At 38.5% G+C, this 17,128-nt stretch overlaps 1 protein-coding gene across 1 annotated transcript; it reads right to left on the reverse strand.

The window, feature by feature from the left end:
• Positions 1 to 9,546: 9,546 nt before the first annotated feature.
• LOC139125861 (uncharacterized) lies at positions 9,547 to 14,968 on the reverse strand. The gene is made up of 3 exons (XM_070691958.1): positions 14,791 to 14,968; positions 12,309 to 12,368; positions 9,547 to 11,544 (listed from the first exon to the last, which is right to left on the reverse strand). The coding sequence occupies exon 3, from the start codon at positions 11,420 to 11,422 to the stop codon at positions 10,484 to 10,486; it is 939 nt and encodes a 312-aa protein (XP_070548059.1). The 5' UTR covers positions 11,423 to 11,544; positions 12,309 to 12,368; positions 14,791 to 14,968; the 3' UTR covers positions 9,547 to 10,483.
• Between the last annotated feature and the right edge of the window lie 2,160 nt (positions 14,969 to 17,128).

A 17,128-nucleotide genomic window follows, 5' to 3' on the forward strand; every position in this document is an offset into this window, starting at 1 on the left:
CCTCCGGGCTTTCTTCCAGGCGTGCTCGTTTTGATAGAGGACGACTGTTTGTTGTGAACAGTTTACGTGGTTGAAATGATCGGTCACTCTCTTCATCTGTTAACACTGCCTCGGGACTTTCCTTCGGCAATCCGAGGTGTGACTTTGGCGTCTGTAATTTAGCCACCGCATTCAGGACCATGCGCTTGTGCACTGTACTGACACTAGTCGCAAACTTTTCAAAATCTTTCGCCTTGAAGAATTTCAGAGTGTTCACATTGCAGAAATCAAGCCTCTTGAAATCAGCAACGTATTTCAGTAGTGACGCATCTATCGCAAGGAGGAAGTCTTCGATATCCTTGGGTTTTGGTGTAGCTGTCATTGTCAAGTATATTTTGTGAGAGATCGAAGTGTGTCAAACAATTTCTTACTCAACTGAACTTCACGTGTGATGTAGTACGGGATGTTTACCAAATTTGACATTTCCATTGTTCCATGGGTGACATTGCAATAATGGTAGGGTTCTCACTAAAATGAAATAAATAAAGGATGTCGAGATAGGTGTCTACGGGTCTGCGTCTACATAGTGTTAGAGCCATGCCCAAAGCAGTAACTATTAGAACGTTATTTCGACAATTTTGTGGCCAAATCACCAGTAACTTTTGTCACGCCAATGGTTTGCGTAACCTACACTAATGGTATGATCCATAACTCAAGGCGGGAGTTTCGCCCAAGAACACATGAACTTGTTTTCTCCGCGCCGCGTAGGTTTATTCATCATGGAGTACAACAAGAAAGGACGTGCCTACCAAAGCGGCGTGGCACTGAGTGACGACTTTCGTAATTTAGTGAAATCAGAAATGATAGGTTTAGGCGGCAACTCGATCGATGGAAGTTTTCCTCGTGGATCGCTGGAGCGTGTGGCCGATAAGTTATCCGTCAACCGGTCTACTGTGCGGCGTATATGGGACAAGTTTGTGAGAACTGGAAATGTTGAAAAAGCACCCCCAGGTGGTGGCAGACAGCGCATATTACAAGAACACGATATACATCTCATCGAAGGACTAAAGAGGGAAAAACCGTCAGTTACTTACAGGGAAATCAAAGACCAAATTCTACAACATACTACTATAAATAGTATCAGCCTTTCGTCGATCGGAGACGCTGTCAGGAATGAATTAACGGGAGGAAAGTGGACGAAGAAAAGAATGAGCATCATACCAACACAACGATTCACTCATGACAACTTGCGGTACACTCAAGCGTATCTTGACTATATCCACACTAAAGACCCATTTCGCTTGAAATTCATGGATGAATGTGGAGTAAAGATATCAACGGGGCAGTCAAATTACGGTCACTCATTGAGAGGTTCAAAATGTGTTGAAATAGGCCGTTATTTAGAAGGCGCCAACCATACTCTGAATTTACTTGTTGGTGTTGACGGGGTTAAACACGTATCAGTAATTAATGGGGCCTCGAACACAAATGAATTTGTCAACTTTTTCGTTGAAGCTAATAATTCATTTACAAATCTCGGGGAAGCGGCACTGATTCCAGGTGATATTGTCATCGTTGATAACGCCCCTTTCCATCACCACGAGGCTGAAATTCTACTCTCTAATTACTTAGATGATCATGGAATAGAACTGGTGTACTTACCTACATATTCTCCGGATTTTAATCCGGCAGAAAATTGTTTTAACAAGTTAAAGATGTTGTTAAAGCGCGATCAATTCAGATCATTATTGCATGAAAACGTAGCTGTTGCAGTGTATGACGCTGTCTCCTTGATTACGCCTGAAGACACGCTTCAGTATTTTATCGACACTGACTATATACATGTGTAAAATGCCGTCGACGTAGCATAATTTATAAACAATTGCAACTGTGTTTGACATGTTGATTCCCATTAAACTTTCAATCCGTAGCTATTCATATGGTGTGTCCGTGTCTTTTTAGTTCAAAGTTAAAATTTGTGCCTCGCTCAAAGCTTTGGTGTTTTTCTTCAGCACGTGTCAGACGATACAATGTTTTGATACAATGTTTTTTATCAACTGTGGCTGTCAATTAAAATCGCTGTTCGGAACAGTCCTTCCGCGCAGCTCAATCCGTTTTCATTGTAACTGTTTGAGCGATGTGGGCAAAGTGTATTTGAATTAAAGCCCCAGTATTGTAACTTTTAACATTTTTTTTTCATATTTTTGATTAAAATGACATTCTCAGTATGTGAAAGTAGACCATAATTAATACTGAATCGCATGGTTTGCATGCCCAGCCGCCTCACGATTAACAGTAAAAGGATTGAAAAATGACTTCTTGTCCGGACCAGAAGTCAGCTTTGTTGACACACGAACGAAACGTAATCACACCACCGCGCATGCTCAACCACATCTACGCAAGTTTTACTGTGGCGTCCGTAGAAACCATACGCTCTTCGAAAAGGTCTGGTCCATCGAAACTGGAGACTCAGCTAAAAACGCGCGAAAGTTGGGTGAAATACCGGAAAGATATAAATATGTAAGTGTTTACAGATTGTTCCGACTATAATGAGCCGTGCAAACAAACGTCTTGAACAGCTAAACTAACGACGGAGGCAGTCGATTGTAAGCTTCATGCAAGGCACTGCACGTTGTGACCGATGGTACGGAGATCAAGTTTGCTGAATGAATTGAGAGAGAAAAACATATATGAATAAAAATTCAACACTTCACCATTGTAATCATTGAACTACTCGTTTCTTCCATTATGGAGTATAATGAAAATTTCGTTGAAAATAAATGACGGGACTGATTCTGCTCCGTCTACTCAAACGAAGTTTTGTGTACGGCCAGGCTACGCTGCAGGCAACACACAGCCCATCAACTTCGCATCGTTGCCGTACGGCGTAAATTGAAAACGCTCAGAAAGGAAAAATTATATCTTGAATGCAGTACAAAAGTCTTACTTATTAAATTTAAAAGTATTTACAAATATATCGAACGTAACTGGTATCTAATCCTCACAAGGACTACAGTAGTACAATTATCGGCTGGCTGCGATGCGATTGAGCTCCAGGCATTGCATTGTAAGCTTAGAAGTTCGAACACAAGAGAGATCCCGGCCTCACTGCAAAGTCGTCCCCTGCGCACCCGGCCCGACAGCAAACTAACCTCTTGGTTTGATTCTGTTGTTTATATATTTTTGTATAAAATTCATGATACATATATCTGACTTTCACAACTGTACAATTTGCTCAGGACTGTGAGTTTGGCTGTAGTCTACAGACGATCAGCAGGGGAGCTAAGGGAGGCCCCAAATTCGCATGGACAATGCCCGGGACAATTATAGACGCAGCTCGATGAGAGAGTCATTCACCTAAACCTAATGAAGTGATCAATACAAAACTTTTAAACATCACTGGTTCTGAAAATTTATGATCAACGGTTCTGACCTACGGATTTTTCACTGGGACGTTTTTTTTTTGTGTGTTTGGCCGGCTACTAGTCCTGTAAGGCTGTGCAGCGGGGCCGGGCCGAGATTAGTGTGGGGCCTGCAGCAAGGTAAAGTAAAGTAAGCCTTTATTGAAATCGTATCCCAGATCTTGATCATAAAGTACAATAAAGGTTTTGCAAAAAACAACAATGAAAGAGTATATATAATATATATATAAATATAAATATCTATACATGAGGTCAACATATTAAAGGTTCATAAATAGTTTACTTTGTATTTTTCATTTTGTCTTGTCTGAGTTTAAAACATGTATGTATGTATTTTCCCAATTCACATAGTGATGCTTTATCTGTCCTTGAAAAGATGCTTACAAGGTCTTGTGTGCCTCTGAATGCGTTTTTACAAATGTTTAGTTTACTGAAAAAAACATGTCTAATGTCTGTGTATCCTTTGCAATGAAAAAGAAAATGTATCTCATCTTCTACTTGTTTGTTTTGGCAAATTGGGCATGCTCTGTCTATGACATCAAGGTTTCTATATCTACCTGTTTCTATGTGTAGTATGTGTGCACTAATGCGTAACTTGCACAGGGCTGATCTGTGATCTGGGTTTTTTATAACATGAAGGTAGCTTTCGAGAGAGAAATCTTTTTCAACTCTCTGTATGTGCGAAGTTTATTTTTATGTTGCCTTGTCTGGTATCATCCTGAATCAATTCAAATGCACATTTTTCAAATAGCTGTTTAACTTTTACATTGAAATTAGTTTTAAACTGTTTGTCATTTTCTATCTTTACATTCATGGCATCTCCAATATTTACGAGCAGCAACGATTGTTTAATTCCTGACACCCAATTATCTGTATGTGCATTGTCCAGTTGACAACCCAGATCATAAGCCTCACGAGTCAGTGTTGTATCAGCTTTCTTACTTATTTTTAACCAATATTTGACCATTTGTGTTATGCTTGAAACAATTAGAGGATATCTACCCAGTTCCATTAAACATGCTATGTTGGATGCTTTATTATTCACTTTAAGTATGTGCTTGCAAAATTTAATGTGCAACTTTTCAATTGTGTTTGTTAAGTTTGTGAGTATGGTTTTTGCATTTGTGCATATGTCTGCAGTCCATACTTCTGTACAGTATAGCAGAATAGGTTTTATCATGGCATCAAACATTTGTAAATGGACCTTAATTGGAATATTTGACTCTGCAAAGAGTAACTGTCTCAATTTAAAACATGCCTTCATAGCTCTGTTTTTCAAATCAATTTGTGCTCTGTTTAGTTTTCCTGTAATATTTAACTTTATGCCAAGGTAAGTATATGTTGACACATTTTCCAACTCATTACCATGTATAGTAAATTTAAATTTGTTGAAAATTTTCCCCGATTCGTTGAAAACCATGATTTTTGATTTGAGAATGTTTATGCCTAAATGCCATTTTTCACAATAATGCCCTATTGAATTTATAGCATTCTGTAGCCCCGTAGGTGTCTCAGATAGTAGAAGTAAGTCATCGGCATAAAGTAGACATGATAAAGTACTCCGTAATAAAGTTGGTGGGTCATTGGTGACACAATAAGCGAATCTTTTATGTCATTAATGTATAGGTTAAAAAGCAGTGGGCTTAAGCCGTCACCTTGCCTTATTCCTCTCTCCATGGGAAACTGTTCAGTGAGTCCCTCTTTCACCCTAATGCAACCCTTCGAATTTAAATAAATTGACTTAATGATGTTATAAAATTTCCCTGTGATACCATACTTTATTAGTTTGTGTAGAAGCCCCACATGCCAAATTGAATCAAAGGCTTTCTGAAAGTCTATGAAACAGCCAAAAATATATTTCCCCTTACTCAGATACTTTGTAAGTAATTGTTTTAAAACAAATATATGATCACATGTACTAAACTCTGGCATAAAGCCAATTTGTTCCCTAATTATAAGGTTTTCATTTTTAATATGAGTAATTAGTCTTTGTTTTAGAACTGAAGTAAAAAGTTTACTAATTGTACTTAGCAATGTTATCCCTCTGTAATTTCTCGGGTCATTTTGTCTCCTTTTTTATATATCGGTACAATAATGCCTGTGTTCCATGCATCAGGAAAGTGACCGCTAGCTATGATTATGTTGAAAAGAGTTTTGAGGTATAAATTGACAGCGTCCATTGCAAATGTCCGCGTGTTATCCTTCTCCGTTTGGGAGGAAATTTACCGCTGTATTCAGAATGCCTTTTTACCAGTATAAAAGCTCAGTAACTGATGCATCAAGAGCCAAGAGTCTGTAAATTTCTTAGCAGTAGCTCCATTGTTTTTTTCTAAATTTTCGCTGAGATACAGCAGTGCGTATACTGGTCCCGATCGTTCTGACTCAGGCGTTCACAGCTGTTTAGGGAGCCGTCATTATTTACGACCTGGGGGTTGGAGGAATTACATTAGAAACTCCGAAATTTTGAGTCACACCCCAGCCAACCATGATGACTTTGAGTAACCCCCCTCTCTAACAGAAAGTTTGGCTTACCTGAGCCCATGTAACAATATGTAGATATAAAAGCTCACTTAATAAGCAGTCTCCGACCATATAGTATTGATAAATTTGGATGGGTAGCATGTCATTATGGTATGGTTAAATGTCCAAATGGTTGTTGAACTCAAGTCAAATAAAATATACATTTCTATGATAATGTAAAGGATGAATATTCACAACAGTTCAGTTTTGTCCTAGATCCTGTGCACTTATAGTGATATCTGTCGAGAACATTTCTCCATGACCAAGCCTCTCCTTCCAACCCTGGTAACGACTGCAGAAAACTACCGTGTGACATCATCATCACCACAGGACTCGAAAATTGTTTTTAAAACTCACTTGCCATAGGGCAAGTGAATTTTCAATTTCACTTGTCCGGAAGAAAAATTCACTTGCCCTGAATTTCAGATGATTTTAAGAGTAAATATGTATGTTTTTTTTAATGTCATTGTAAAGAAACAATAGCTGTTAAACTTACTGATAAATCTGTGTCCTTATTCTGTGTATCAAAAATAATATCCTATGTAACGTACACATACACAGTGTTTCAGCCAGCTTTTGCTAGCATGGGGACACAGTGACCCATAGAAGGTCTTAATGGGGGACCAATTAAATTTTGGGGGGACATGTAATGCATTTCAATAAAACAACACCGGTACATTGTCATTGTGTGTCATCATGACCTGGTACCTGGTTTTAATAGGCAAGTCAGGTAGGTGCACTAAGGGTAAGTATATAATGGGCCAGCGGTGTTGTGTCAAATTGTGCCCACATGAAACTTTCAGTATCATTTAGTTTACTGCTACCACGTGGTATGTGCATAAACTGCAGGGTTCCCCTAAGTCACCAAAATGATTAGCCAACTCTTTAGCCAAAAAAAAAATCTTGTAGCCACTTTGAGCAACTTTTAAACAGTTTATGATCTCAAGTGTAGCAACAGCTTTCTCGGCATTCAGGAGTTCCTAATTTTACAAATCAAGATCTTTTGTATGTTGTTCCTGATAGTTTTTACATTAAAGAAATATTTGTTTAGTTTTTATTACATTAATTATCTGTGTTTTTTATGACATTGAAGGGATCGAAATACTTTTTCATTTCTGATGGTAAACTTTTGCCACAAGAAATAATTAGGTGGCAATTCTAAAAATCAGGTAGCAATGTGAAGTGTATTACCACAGATACAGAATACTTCTGCAGCATTGAGTTAGTGTTCACAGTATGACAACTTATCATACATATACACTACAAGCTCTACTACCTTATGTGGCACATTTATGCACTCTTTAAGTCATGATGTAAATTTTGTTAGCCACACAAATACAAATTTTCCATGCAGAAGAAAACATTCGGTAGCATAGTGACAGTGTATACAAGTATTGTGGTGTTGTGTCATAGTTGTGATCAAGCAGGCTCAATAGCATCTTCAGCATAAGTATCCTTTAAAACAAGACACACTGATATTGTTCAATTCATTTCTTAATGTTTTAAAGAGTAATAATAGTTTTAATGATAATGATAACATTGTAGCCCAGGAACATTTTCATTTGATATTTTGATATCATCAAGAAATGTCTAGTGATGTTCACTATTACATCATTAAACTGGAGGACTCTGCAGAAATATTAATGTGATGTTTTGAAATGGATATGCTTACTGCAACTACTGTTGACCATTTCCCTTTGCCATAACTGTTAATAAAATTTAATTTAAAACTGACAGTCAAGCTAAATGCCATTAAATTGGAAAGCACCGAGAAATCACCTTTTATAAGATTGTACCTATTGGACCTCCCTAGGTGGTTTCTTTTGAACCATAATTGTGTACTTAAGGGGTCTTCATTCTTGACATCACATAAGATGACCCAGATTTGACCTTTCAAAAAACCTCAAATTTTTCTCCTTTTCCCTTGTATTCTGACTCTGTTTGTGAAAGTTTCCTTTGAAATAATGGTTTTTACTATCAAACTCAGTAATTGCAGGCCAAATTTTGATTCAAGCAAAGTAGATAAAACTTGGACTAAAAAGGACGACCGGTAGGCAGGACTCACAGAGGCAAAGCCAAGCCTCAGTGTATTCATCATTCCTCCATGATGTTTTGTAGCACGGTCCGTCTATGAGGGACTGAGGGACCGCGATTGCAGAATCAAACAGCAACAATGTTTGTTCACGTACCAGGGAATTTGTAACTTTGTAGAAAGGAGAGTAAAGTGTTTAAATACATTGCAACTTTTTAGGAAGGAGGGTAAATTGTTTCAACACTTACAACATTTTATTGTAAGCTGTAGTTTTCTGTTGAGGAGGCATCGTGACATGATTTCATCAGAAGAAAAAAACATCGTGCAAAGACGTCAATATTTGCTATTTTGTACCCAAGTAGAACAGAGCTGTTTTATCGGCCGGCCATATCTAAAGCGTTACACTCAAAGAACTAGAGAGTGGCAGCGCGTACGTACAGTGGTCTCATTGAAATTCACTTGTCCGTCGGGCTGGGAGAATGTTGTTTTCACTTGCCCGGACTCAAAATTCACTTGTCACGGGCGTCGGGCGGCGAGAATTTTCGAGCCTGCACCACTGTTGATCCTCATCTTTTCTGTCGCTGGTGCCATTGCGTACATGAACAACGATATCATTCTCATCGTCACTATCTTCTCTTTCATAATAAGTATTGCTAGTAGTAGCAGCTACTTGTAGTTTTTTGCCTTGCTTCATCTATTTGATGTTTATTTGTACTGTTAGAGTATTTATTTTCTTTTTATTTAAGATGTATCAGAGTAAAATATATATATAATCAACTAATCATTATGTCATTGAGGACAGAGTAAGACAAAGAAAAAACATTTTGAGCACCCCCTTATAACTTTCAATTTTTGAATGACCCCCAGGTTGTAAATACTGACGGTTCCCTTACTTGCTGCCAAAGGCTATCGCGTTCACTGCATTTGACAGCCTACCATACATTGCCAAACTATGTTGCTTCGATTTCGCAATCACCTTGCCGCTAAAGCGACAATCAGCTGAAATTTATTACTTCAAGTTACTCAATTTTGATAGCTATTTGCCTACAGAAGTGAGCCAAGTGTATATAGTGTCGTCTTGATTTTACATCGGTACCCGGAGTTCTGAGTGACCAACTGCAGGGTGCGCATCGGTGCACTGCCGACTGCAGTTTGAATAATCCGTATATAACGCACACTGTACCAGAATAGAATGTCAGCCTCCTCTGCCAAAGTTCTGTATCCTCTGAAACACAGTAGCAGTATGTATTTGAACGGAGAAGAACAAAATAAAACCATTCGCAGGTCATTCAGCCGGCGACCATGGGCGATTACCCAGGCAGTGTGGCGTGGCATGGCAAGGCCCCAGGAATGTTGCAGGCTCGATGATGTCATCAGTATCGGCGTTCTCGATCACGTGCACAGCCTACACGTTGTCAACAAACCGCGCGGCAATCCAACTCGATCAGGGCAATATTTAGCGTTTGTATGTCACTACAGGAGCACAAATTTGGCTTATTCTTCACTGAACAACATTTCACGATGGATGTAAGAGAATAATATGTAATTTCGAACATAAAAAAAAGGTTAAAAGTTACAAATACTGGCGCTTTAACTCACCGGACTTTTCGGTTGTCGTTCTGGATATCGACGGAATGCCTACTCCTTCAAGCTTCACATGTTGGTCAAAGTTACATTACAATCGATTTTGTAAGAAGGATTTGTTTTGGATGCTGGTTTTATAGACCATGAGGAAAGTCCTTAGAAAACAACTCGAGGGTTGATCCCAGAAGTAAGCTCAGCTGCAGTGATTTTTGTTCACTCTTCTGTGTTGATAGACTCCTCCCTTATGTGCTCAGTTTAAGCGAGCAGATCGTACATACAGAGACATCGCTATCTGTGCTCGTCTCAGACTGATTTGATGAGACTTTGAGCTCGTCCTTTTTGTAGCAAGGCAGGATGTGATTACAGGTTTGAGTATATTAACATTACGTCAACGTCAAAGTAGACCGTTATTTGAAAGGTTAATTGGTTTAAGGCACTAACTTTGACGAAGTTTATTTTGTCCCAATGGTTTCCGTGTAAGAGCCATGGTTAAAATATGCGGCAGTACTTTCGGTATGCTGACATACTGCCAAGGTGTTACACTGTGCTTATTGGTATACTGAGACATATTGTCAAAAGATATAACAGAGATAGGAGACTGTGACACAAGCAGTGCGAAGGGCACAAAGTTGCAAAGTGTAATCCAAAGAAATATTTGTGTTGCAATCTGAGAAATTTGTGATATCAGCCATGTAGATTTGAAAGAAATATTGCAGTCGTTTCGATATGTTGAGATACTGTCAAGTGTTACACTGTGCTTGTTATACTGAGATATATTGTCAAAAGATATGACAGAGATAGCAAACTGTGACAGAGACAGTGCAAAAGGTACAAAGTTGCTAGAACAGCAATTTTTGTGGCTTTACTAAGCAAACAAATTTGCAGACTGCAAAATGTGTAACTGTAGCATAAAGTGTAATCCTTGGCAGAATATGGTCATGTTGGTTCATAGGTGCAATGCAGTGAGCTCACGGTCACAATGGAAAGTGACTGGCTCAACAATGCACAATACTTTGGTTAGAATGTCTTCTGGAGTGTTTGACTGAAACTCCTCACTGGAAACATTTAGCAGTTTCATCAAGATATCTGTATCAACATAAATTAGTTTGTCAGCTGAATCGGTACTGATTAACAAAGAGGTTGTCATCTTAAAGGCACATAAATGTCGGGGAAAAGACATTTCACAACGAGTGCAGTGTAGAATCTTTGGGCAGTCATCAGAAATTGGGATGTGAAAATTGCAACGGCGGCAGAGGTATTTCTGGTTGATATGTTGACAGCCAACGATTTTACCTGTTACAGATATGTCAGCATACTGAGCACTCAGTTCTGGCAAATCAGTGAGGTCATCAATAATATTGACGGTGGTGTCTTTCGTTGTGTTCAAGCACTTGCCCGGGTAGGCATCTTTAACGCGAACAGCAGTGAATGCATATGATTTACCAAGCTCTGCATTGGTAGCATCTTCCCACAGTGTAAGTTTAATATCAGCAGTCATGTCCTGTAAAACAACAAGTTTTTGCTTTAGTTGTTTTGATCCCATAGGTACAGTGTGACAGTCCTTGATGATTTTAGCAATCTTGCCTTGAACACTAACAATGTTATTAGACTCGATAGAGCTAATGTCGTGGATGTTTTCAGCGTGGACAATCTTTGTAGCTGCAGATTGGTAATCGATGTGCACATCACATGGGGAGACTTTTGTCTTCTTTGTAAGCTTGATTTCCAATGGACTGGTGCTTTTAGTATCCGGAAATTTTCGCTTCTGAGTAACAAAGGTGCTTATTGTACAAGTCTTTGTAGGACTGTCTACCACCCTTTGAAGTTCTTGATGCTTTTCTGGTGAAAATGATACACTTCTTACAACTCCTGTGTTGTCACACATGTGACAAGTGAAATATTTGTAATCTCCCTAATTCTGCTTTACGGGTGAGAGGTTTTGGACGACAATCTTGAGCTGCTTGTGCTCCTCTGCAGTCTCTTGAAGGTCAGCAATATGTATGGCATCTGTAACAATATAAATGAATAATTCAGAAAAGCACTTCATACTATCTGCAATGTGTATAGAGACAAATGAATTAATTGTCTTTCTCCTAAGTAGTTATTTCTGTCATGATTTGGAAATTTTTTGACCCAAAATGGGAAATGTACTGCCAAGATAGAATCTTGCATACAACATCACTATTTGATTAGTCTTACTAATATCATTCCTAGGAACTTTCATATTTAAGTTAAAGCAATTTGGCAAGCCCTTCAGAGGAAATGACTATGTTTGACCAAGAATGAGAGATGCCTCAGAAATACAACTTTAACTGCAATTTGAACAAATGTGACTAAAGTAATGTCTAGGAACCTGTAGGTAGTGGTTTAAGGGGATGAGTTTTTTATGTGTTTAGCCTAACTGGAGAAACTTACCCAAAAATGCAATCTTGCCTTTATCAGCAATACTTGATTATATCTTACAGAGATGGTAGTCTATTTTCGATACACAAATATCAGTAATCAGCAAGCCATATCACTGAGTGTTTAGCAATATACCAAGGCAGTCTGCTAAATGAACTTGTGCTTTGCCAAGAGTAAACATTACCCAGACACAAGCACACTAGAGTACTGGGACCAAAAGTGATACTTGGGATAAACTTTAAATTCTGGGGATGATCAAGGAATAGTTAAGTTGGAAAAAGGAATGGAAAAAATCATTTTACACCACAATGTATTGTACTGAATTTGTGCTTTTTCCATTTGACAACAATGCCAATTATCAAACTCACCTTTGGAAGCCATTTTGTGCTGTAAGCAATATATTTTTCTACGAGATCAAACTTTGAAATCTGCAAAGGAAAATGTGCAAAAGCTACTTTAGCAAACTTTGAAAAATTAGTTTTTTAACATGTGGCATACTGAGAAAATCATCATGTACATCTGTTTTTGATCGTCTTTGACTTAAAAGGACAAATTATCCTACTATGTAAAGATGGAAACAGTTGTGAGACTCAAAAAAATTACAAGTTTAATTTCCCTAAACCAAAGTTAGAATTGCCTGTGAGAGTGAGACAATATACCCAAGTCGCGGTGCTGACACAAGTATACAGTGACAGCATGTTAGCACTTGGAAAAGCAATGCTTGCATCGGTCGAGGAACTGATACGAGATGACAACATGTTAAAGTGATAATATGAACAGTTCTAAAGGTCTGTAAGAAATTAAGCAAGTAGTGTCAATCGGGGACTCAATTATAAAGTACAACGTAGCTGCAATGATTGTGTTGTGAGAGATCAGTCGCTGAATTTACATTGAACGCGAACCCTATGCAGCTACAAGGCCCTATGCCATGGGCGATTGGTGAATCAAATTGTCCCGAAACCATTTGGTTTTGCCACAAAACCAGGGATCAACAGTGCGTTCGCCTACTTTGTGTAGGGTTCACGTTCAATGTAAAATTCAGCGAGCAACCTCTCGCTACAATCATTGCAGCTAAGTACGCAACGATACATAGATATAACAGAATAAAACTAAAAGCCAGGCAGTCCAGGGAATTACAGTACACAGATTACAAATACCTACATGTACGGTAAAAAACGCAACAGATACATGTGAGGGCGACAACGCATGAAAATCTATATCAGACAAGGGAGACATTGGACATAGGCTGTTGAACTTGAAAACCGAGGCCACATGGCAACCCACTCAGCTCTGGACAATCAACAAAGAAAGCCTGCAGTGTTCTCCCCAGAAATTTCTGAAACATGGGGTAATTTGCATGACAATAACTATGTAAATTTTGTTAATTATGCAATACACACATCATTCCATAGCATCAGAAAAAATGCCATATATTACATCCATATTTTCATTCAAGGTCTTCCAGTTCTCTCTACAATAACATTCAAAGTCAGACGTTTTTATGTGATCCTCTGTTACTTTAAGTTTGTCTGTCGCCAGATTGCTAAAACCATGGACGTCTTGGTTCAAGTTCACACGGGACTGAATTTTGCATTTACGCCGTTACAAATCGGAGTCAGCAGAGCATGCCTGCAGAAAAATATGTTGACTTTAAACTCAATTCATAATAATAAAGAGAAGCCCGAAAATATCAGGTACTTTCAAGAAAAGATTTGAAATTGCATCGACTTCTACTTCTACTTCGACAAACGTACGAATCTTCGACAACAGCGCGGCGTCGGCCGCCATGCATAGTATAAACGCACATTTGAACACACGCGACCTTGGAACATATTCTGTACAGTACGTACACAGCTGCTGTATTCAGATGATGACACGAATTTGAGTCCATGCAGTGCCTTTTTATTTCATTTCATGATGCTTGAATATTGTAAAACGGGTCATGGGTTTTGAAACTGGATCAAGTGCAATTGTTTCTCAAAGTCAATCGAACGAATCCATGCAAGTTACGAATGGGTGACACGAGGTGGCACTCATGACTTTAACGTGATGTTGACGTACACAGATCTCGAAATGGCTAACTCGGACACGCAATGATCTGAACACGCGGCAGTACCATACATTTTGCATTTGAGTTTGTCTCAACCAATCGTAAGATTTCAGCCACTTCTGATCGAAATCACTTTTCCCGACCTTCAGTTAAACCAGTTGCCACCTCTCTCTATCCACTAGTATAAATGCTTTGAATGAGTGCCCGCTGGCAAAGATGCAACACCGAGCCTTTCGTTGACTAAACTGCATGTCTGTTGCATAAAATGGCCGTTGTCTGTACGATCGGCAACATAACACATTTCATGCGTTTTGAATTTAAGTTTCATCCGTCTTAGCCGATGTTCATTTGCACTACGGCCGGCCCATTTATTCTCCTCGGCACAGACAAGCGGAACACTGGGTGCTATGCACCCGATAACCCTGCATCATTCAACTCATTGTGCGTAAAACACCTGAAGCATCGACATGAAAGGAGAATAGTCTAACCATTTCACACATTTTGGCTATGGAATAAAACTTTTAATAATCTGGTATGTCGTGTTATCGCCACATTAGAACCGTTCCACACATGATACGCTCGCTGAAATAAAAGTGACAAAATCACCGCCGAGAAACAAAGACTTCAGCCAAATTTTGAAAGAGTATCAGCGGACATGAAACAGGATCGGCATGAGAGATGGGGCGAAAAAAATAAAGGATCGGGGCCGATCCTGTTAAACGGCCTTGGGAGAACACTGCAGCCTCGTATATGTATACAAATATATTCGGGAAAACTTATAATAAAGTTATAAAACCCACCTTCAAAATGCGATCGCTCTCCGTCGCTCTCCGAGACGTAACAATATCTAAGCCGACAATCACGCTATGCTTGAATCATCGCAAAGCAAAAATTCAACATGTGCGCAAGGACCAGTCCACAGTGACCAGTCTAAACCAGTATGGAAGAGGTATGACGTAACAGTATAGCGCCACGTACGGCGGGTATTGAGAGAAAAATAAAAAGCAAAAAGCAACAAAAAACAAAGCGAAAGAAAGCTAGAATTATTAAAAATACCGTCAATGACGCTGTACCTTCTCTAATGTGTGGCCAGGTCAGGTAATTGGTTGTTGGCATGGAGTTGTTGGTAAATAGTTGATGATGTAGGGGCATGAGGTGGGATATGGACCCAAAGAACCCAAAAGATGATTAAATACATCAATCAAAAAAATTCTAAGCTACAGTATAAACTGCCTAAAGATAGTTCAATGTGGAAAAAAGTTAAATAATTCAGAAACAAGAATTAATAGTCCAAAATAGTAATGACGCACTTCCTTACTGACCTGAGTGCATGTGAAATACACAACCTAGCATCTGTAAATTAAATGTATACCAAGTGATCATTTTAAGTCACTTTTAACTGTTTTTAATGGATTTTCCAAAGAGTCCTGTGGAAATGATGAAAAACGCTTATCTGGTCTTGTGTTTGTATAACCTCATGGCTGATAATTGTCATAGTATTGAAAAAAATTGAAAGTGAAGAAATTACTGTTTTTAATAGGCATATTTTCCTTGAAATACATGACCGTGTAAAGAATATATGCTAAAAGTGTTTAAGAGTAAATTTCTTTTCAAAAATAATTTAATTTGTGACCAAAGGATTTTTATTCTTTGAGTTTACAAATTCAAACATTGCAATTTGTTCAATCATCTTGTGCAGTGCAAAATTTATAAAATGACTGAAAAACAAAAAAAATTCGCAGAATTACAGTCTTTGTGATGTAAAATTATGGGTTGACATCACGATAACTGTTAATCTGTTTGAAGTACTAATATACTATAATTAAAAAAGAAAAAATCATGCAGAAACGGTAAAATATATTGTCAGCAATGTAGTGTTAATTTTGACTTTACATCAAAATATGCTTTGCTGGATACCAAATATATAGGGCGAAATATCAGCCATGTTCAGCAAAATCCACACAACAGCATTGATCCTTTTCTAATTTGATTTGATTTGCTTATGTTATCCTTGTATGACAGTCAGTACAATATGGAACTTGAACACAACACAGTGAATAAGTATGCTGTAAATGAAATGGTGTGGCTGCATCCACATGCAGCAATAGGTGTGCCTTTGTCTCTCACCCCTCATTTCCAACCTGTCCCATCCCTGAAAAAATAGTTTGGTCTTATATTTATAATGTTAATAATTTCTGTATTTGTTAAAATGTGCGCATCTCAAAAACTTTTGATCATAAACATTTCCATTGTTTTTTATAGCTGACCAATCAGTTAACCTGTTTATTTTGAATATTTGCGCATTTTTCCTCAGTATTTGACATTTTCTGATACCTTTTATTCAGTTTGTCATTTTCTAAAAGTTTAAATGCTCCATTGTGTGGTCAAGCTTTCCACAAGCATCAAATGTGGTACTTCATATAGGAGGGTCTGCCTCTAGAGGGCGTGCATCATGAACACTCCTTGTGTTGTTGGTTAATTCCCTCCACGTAAACTTCTGATTGTACTGTAAACATTGAACATGGCCGACGTCCGATTTTCCTGTCTAAAACTTTCACTCATTTTCGTTCATATGACTCTGAAACTCCACGAAACGATTGGGAAGAAAGGGTTATCTTGAAATATTGAGGTACTCGCCGATATTTTGCAAAATTAAATGAGAAAAAATGCAAGGAAAATGCCGACAGGCTTACACAATGACAGTTTTCAGACTCGGAGGCATATGATCATCTCTGCAGATTATGCAACAGGCCCAGATCACGTGAGGCCATGAGGGGATATCCACGCAACTCAGTACCAAACACTAGCGCTCACAGAGTTAGCAAACACAAAGTGAGTACCCCTAACGTCAGCTCAGTAGTCTGTAATAGATTGTAGTCAACTAAGAAACCTTGGAGAAAGGCTTAACACTGTGGCTATGCCGCTAAGTCCCTTTTGATTTTTTTCATAGCTCAAATCGTTCTCCCACACCTCAACCTGAGCCATGAACACCCCCACCAGTTTATGATATGACCCATCACAATGGCATGACGTCAACAGATCTTGACAGACGGAAGTCTTGACAGACGGAAGTTCTTGACAGCAGCATATTGGTTTTCAACTCTAAGACCTTCTCTGTCTATAAATAGACACGAGAAG

The sequence above is a fragment of the Ptychodera flava genome (genome assembly GCF_041260155.1).
Source record: "Ptychodera flava strain L36383 chromosome 3 unlocalized genomic scaffold, AS_Pfla_20210202 Scaffold_26__1_contigs__length_13983176_pilon, whole genome shotgun sequence".
NCBI classification, from domain to species: Eukaryota; Metazoa; Hemichordata; class Enteropneusta; family Ptychoderidae; genus Ptychodera; species Ptychodera flava.